This window comes from Oncorhynchus tshawytscha, linkage group LG25 (assembly GCF_018296145.1).
Source record: "Oncorhynchus tshawytscha isolate Ot180627B linkage group LG25, Otsh_v2.0, whole genome shotgun sequence".
NCBI classification, from domain to species: domain Eukaryota; kingdom Metazoa; phylum Chordata; class Actinopteri; order Salmoniformes; family Salmonidae; genus Oncorhynchus; species Oncorhynchus tshawytscha.
Genome location: NC_056453.1, coordinates 21498842 through 21504841, shown reverse-complemented (window position 1 = coordinate 21504841; position 6000 = coordinate 21498842). Strand labels below are relative to the sequence as shown.

The 6000-nt window shown below is 45.8% G+C and overlaps 1 protein-coding gene across 1 annotated transcript in view; it reads right to left on the bottom strand.

The window, feature by feature from the left end:
• Window positions 1–2077: 2077 nt before the first annotated feature.
• The window catches only part of tnrc6ba (trinucleotide repeat containing adaptor 6Ba), a 43546-nt gene continuing 39623 nt past the window's right edge, over window positions 2078–6000 (bottom strand). Inside the window, 2 exon segments of the mRNA XM_042306308.1 lie at window positions 2078–5019; window positions 5649–5788. Coding sequence (XP_042162242.1) covers window positions 4728–5019; window positions 5649–5788 — 432 coding nt within the window. The 3' untranslated portion in view covers window positions 2078–4727.

Here is a 6000-nt window from a genome sequence, read left to right as displayed (position 1 = left end):
GTATTGGTCACATACATGTTTGTGGGTGTAGCGAAATGCTTGTGCTTCTAGCTCCGACAGTGCAGTAATATCTAACAAGTAATATCTAACAGTTTCACAACATATACCCAATACACACAAATCTAAGTAGAAATGAATTAAGAATATATACATATATGTCAGAGAGGCATTGGACTAAGATACAGTGGCATAGTATAGAGTACAGTATATACATATGAGATGGGTGATGCAATATTTACACACAATTAAAGTGACTAAGAAACCGTAGCATTGTGTAGAGTGCAGTTTATACATATGAGATGAGTAATGCTCGATACGGAAACATTATTAGTGGCTAGTGATCCATTTCTGAAAGTTTTAATCTATGTCTATAGGCAGCCGCCTCTGATGTGCTAGTGATGGCTGTTTGGCAGTCCGATGGCCTTGAGATAGAAGCTGTTTTTCCAGTCTTTCGGTCCCAGCTTTGATGCACCTGTACTGACCTCGCCTTCTGGATGATAGCGGAGTGAACAGGCAGTGGCTCGGGTGGGTGGTTGTTGTCCTTGATGATCTTTTTGGCCTTCCAATAGCATCGTGCGCTGTAGGTGTTCAGGAGGGCAGATCGCACCATCCTCTGGAGAGCTTTACGGTTGTGGGCTGTGCAGTTGCCGTACCAGGCGATGATACAGCCCGACAGGATGCTCTCAATTGTGCATCTGTTAAAGTTTGAGAGGGTTTTAGGTGTTAAACCAAATTTCTTTAGCCTCCTGAGGTTGGATAATTTGTATTTGGATAATATGTGTCCAATGCTTGATAGTGTGTGTAATGTTAGAGGTCTATTTTCTGGGTGACCTGAACATTGACTGGTTAGCAACTAGCTGTCCTCTCAAGAGGAAGCCTCTAACTGTGACTGATGCCTGTAATATGAGCCAGGATATCACTCAACCAACTAGAGTGTAAACCAATAGTGTTGGATCTGTGACACCCGCTTGTATTGATCATATCTTCACTAATGCTGCAGAGCTTTGCTCCAAAGCAAAGTTCCCATTGGCTGTAGTGACCATACTATTGTGGCAATAACAAGGAAAGCCAAAGTGCCAAAGGTTGGGCCTAAAGTCATTTATAAGAGACCACACAAAATGTTTTCCCAGGACTCTCTTGTTGAACATGTTGGTCTGATGTGTATGAGGAGGTGAATCCAAATGCGACACTGGAATTGTAAAATGATTCATGCCAATTAACTGTGAGAACCGGTTGGAGAGTTATGTTAACGTATATGCACACTCAGTGGCCAGTTTATTAGTTACACCAGCTCGTTCCCGAAAAAGGGCTCGCTCCTACAGACAGTAAGTCACGTGGCCGTGGCTATATATAGCAGGCAGACGGGCATCAAGGCATTCCAGTTACTGTTCGATTGAACGCTAGAATGGGCAAAACAAGTGACCTTAGCGACTGAGCATGGTATGATTGTCGGTGCTAGGCGTACCGGTTCCAGTCTCTCAGAAGCCTCCTGTACTTTTCACGCACAACACTGGAATGATTTGTAAAATTATTCATGCCAATTAACTGTGAGAACTGGTTGGAGAGTTATTTATCCAACAGAACCCAGAGTGTTCTCCAATGGAATCTTCTCTAACATCAGATATGTACAGTGCGTTGTCCCTCAGGGCAGTTGTCCTGGACCTACTCCTCTATATTTTACTAATGATTTGCCACTAGTCTTACAAAGCTAAAATTACAATGTATGCAGATGATTCCACACTCTCCATGTCAGCATCCAAAGCCAGTGAGATCCCTTAAATTCTAAATAAGGAGTTACAGTCATCATCAGAATGGGTGATTAATAATAAACACATCTAAAACTAATAGCATTGTATTTGGTTCAAACTTTCTTAAAAGGCCTAAACCTCAACTGGAGTTGTACATAAAGGGTGTGAACATTGAGCAAGTTGAGGAAGCTCAACTTCTAGGTATAACAATGGATGGTCAATTATCATGGGCAAGTCATTGAAAAAAAGTTGTGAAGATGAGGGGTATGTGTCAGACTCACTGAGGTAGCGTTGTGGTTTTAAAATGTAACACAATGACACCCGAAGAGTTGAATTCAACCTTTATTGTGTTTGCTTAAATTAATTATCTCCTTTGTCAAATCTGAAAACAAACAAAAAGAACCTGAACAGGAGTGATAAAGCCCGCCTTAATTTAAATTGATACACAACAAAAAAATAAAACAATTGGTAACTTTAACGTGTTTGCAAAACACCGCTCCAGCTCAGCTTGGTATGGTAGGTTTTGGCATCTTAATATAATTGCCTTCAGTTGTTTGCTTCTTTAAAAAAAATATTACTGCAATTCAGACAAAAAAAATAATATTTCTGCTAAAACCACAACTTAAGAGAAATATGCATTAGTGCCTATGTTCTTGAACTTTCCACACACACACCTGCATCAAGTACATACACACGGAACACCTGATGTAAAAAATGTCCGCCTACCAAGTGTTTGCAGACACACACACACTATCTCTCACAATCACTCGCTTGTTAATCATGAATCCACTTGTTAATCATGAATGAATCTCTTTGACAAAAACACATTCACCACGGCAACGACAGACACAGGGCGCGTTCCTATGCTTAGACGTTGCTGAAGACAGACCTTACTTAAAATACCTATTCAGGCGTTGTATCAGCTAACCACATCATTGGTTATAGCAATTTGTCAGTCGATGACGTGGCACGCAACCGTTGGTTGTTGCATCGCTTCTCCTTAGCTGTGGACCGCGCCCACAGCCTCACAATATCATCATCAACATACCGTCATGCCTAGCACATTCACACAGGCAGGCAGGAGGGAACATTGTACAGCTAGTAATAAGTGATCATCATGACATAATAACCAACTTGATTGAGTAAGAACAACTATATAACGAGGTCAGCATTTTGAAGGAAAAACAAAAAGAAAAGACATCTTGGATTGTTCCACTTTTCTTTTTTTTTACAAACAGGAAAAAAATGACATACAAGAAGATACATGTTTGCTTGTTAACCATCAGAGCAGTGTGTAACTGGTGAGAAATAGAGAGAAGGTGATTCCCAATGTCAGAACGGGTTGGGTCAGGTAGGTACTGTAAGCCCAACTGGCCCGGCGCTGTAACGTCCTGTAGGTTTGTGTAGTACAGAGTTGTTGTAATAAGTTGTTACACATCACATAGGAAGACCTCCATGTGTTGTCACGTTGTTAGTTCCTCTACAGGGCATGCCTGAGTGATAGGGGCTCAGTATGCTCAGTGTGAGTTCTGTTTTTGTATTACATGGGTGTAGAAAGAGGAGTCATCCAGGTGAGTCTGTCAGTCCAACAGATTCCACCTCTGTCTGTTCAAGTCTTGCTGAAGTCTTCATTTAAAGGTAAAAGGTGTGCGAATGTATGTGTGTGTGTGTAAGATTTTGTGTGCGGGTAGTGTTGGCATGTCACCGTCTATTCGTGACATAATGTGTGACAGTTACCGTCAGTGGACCTGCATGTTTGTAACCAGTGTAGTATGAACTCATTTCATCGGTGTGTTAACGTATATGCACACTCAGTGGCCAGTTTATAAGTTACACCAGCTCGTTCCCGAAAAGGGCTCGCTCCTACAGACAGTAAGTCACGTGGCCGTGGCTATATATAGCAGGCAGACGGGCATCAAGGCATTCCAGTTACTGTTCGATTGAACGCTAGAATGGGAAAAACAAGTGACCTTAGCGACTGAGCGTGGTATGATTGTCGGTGCTAGGCGTACCGGTTCCAGTCTCTCAGAAGCCTCCTGTACTTTTCACGCATAACACTGTCTAGGGTTTAGTGAGAATGGAGCGACAAACTAAAAACATCCAGTCAGCAGCAGTCCTGTGGGTGAAAACAGCTCATTGATGAGAGGTCGAAGGAGAATGGCAAGAAAAGTGCAAGCTAACAGGCTGGCCATAAACAGGGAAATAATGGAGCAGTACAACAGTGGTGTGCAGAACGGCATCTCGGAACACACAACTCGTTGGTCCTTGTCACTGATGGGATATTGCATCAGACTACCGCACTGGGTTTCCACTCCTATCAGCTAAAAACAAGAAGAAGCGGCTCCAGTGGACACACGGTCACCAACACTGGACAATTGCCTGGTCCAACGAATCCTGGTTCCTGTTGTGTCATTCTGAGGGCAGTCAGGATCTGGTGTAAGCAGCATGAGTCCATGGCCCCATCCTGCCTGGTGTCAACAGTACAGGCTGGTGGTGTAATGGTGGGGGAATGTTTTCCTGGCACACGTTAGGTCCCTAGATACCAATTGAGCAACGTTTCCATGCCCCGAAGAATTCTGGAGCCAAAGGGGGGTTTGACCCGGTACTAGATGAATGTACCTAATATACTGGCCACTGGGTGTGTGTGGTAGAACTTGTGTAAGTGCATGTTTTTTCGTAATGTATGCGTTCATGTATTAGGTGTGGTCATTCAGATAGAATCAGCCCCTCCTCCGAGCAGGTCTCCAGGCAGCAAAGCAGCAGGACTCCCCATCTGGTGTCGATCCTCCATGGCAGGGGACCCCCACATACTACTGCTGGGGTACCCTCCACCCCCCATCCCTCCCCACAAACCCTGTCTGCCGGGCTCTACACCCCCAGCCACCCCTCCTCCCCCAGAACCGTTGCTGCTCCACTGGGCAAACATACTCAGGCCGGGCCCCTGGGTGGGGGTAGGATCCAGGGAGCCTCCTGTACCGTCTAAACTCTGCCAGCCAGAGCTGACGGGCCCCGAGCTGCCTCCTCCCCTCCGTTACCTCCTCCTCCAGGGGCAGATCCCTCTCCTTCTCTGGTTCTGTCTCGTTCCCTCTCCCCGCTGCTGTTGGCCCCCATGGCACCTGTCCCTGTGGGGCCTCCCTGGCCTCCGCTGGACCCTGGGGCCCCGGCTGCTCCGCTGGACCCTGCCCCTCCCGCCTGGGAATGTGCAAAATAGCGAGCAACCTCCTCTTCGCTCACAAACTTGGCCAAGATGGTGGTATTGCCCAGGACACACCTGGAGAGAGAGAGGAGAGAGTAAGGAGTGATTGAATGTTAGTTTTGTGTTCACCGGCTATTATCTATTAGTGTTCACTTTTTATTATAGTAATCGCCATTAAGTCTAAGCAGGTTTTCCCCAGCCCATTCCTACGAAATGAGTGTGTTCCATGCCCACCAGACAGCCAGCATGGAATGTCCTTGATTTTCAGTCTATGGTATGTCCATCTATGGAGCTGGAGATTGTTCATCTACAGCAGTGGCTCCAAACTGTGGGGCGTGCATTAGTCATTGCATACCTTACATGTCTAGATCAACTAGCCCATGTTAGCGAATGTTTGATTTTTTAGGCCATAGATATTTGAGTGACAATAAAATTACAACTATCAAATGAACACACATTAGACATGACAAAATGTATACAACTGCAGGAAATAATCTTTAAACCATGAACATTCCCTCCACCAAAACAGGGGTCTGAATAGCTTGTCATGAACAGTGCTTGTGCCCATAGAAATAGATGTGGGGGGGTTGGGTGTTTCCCCCAATGCTGAAAGGGGGGGCACCCTGAGTGAAAAAGTTTGAGAAGCCCTGATCTACAAAACTACACCATTGAGGCTGATTGACAAGCTGAGAGGAGGGGCTTACATGTGTAGTGCGCTCTGGGCCTTTGCTGCTTCCTGTGGGGTGCTGTAGCGAATCAGAGCACTGCCCTGGGTCAGGCCGAGGTGAAAGGTCAGCAGGGGGCCATGCTGCATACAGATGGTACGGAGGGTGGAGCCGTCAATCTGCAGGAGGGAACAGACGGACATGGGTTAGGGATGACTTATGTGGTAGAGGGGGATATGTGAAGGAGAAGTGATGGTGCGTGGGTAGCCTCGAGGGGCGGTGTGTGTAGGTAGCCTCGAGGGATGATGTGTGTGTGTGTGTGTGTAGGTAGCCTCGAGGGATGATGTGTGTGTGTGTGTGTGTAGGTAGCCTCGAGGATGATGTGTGTGTG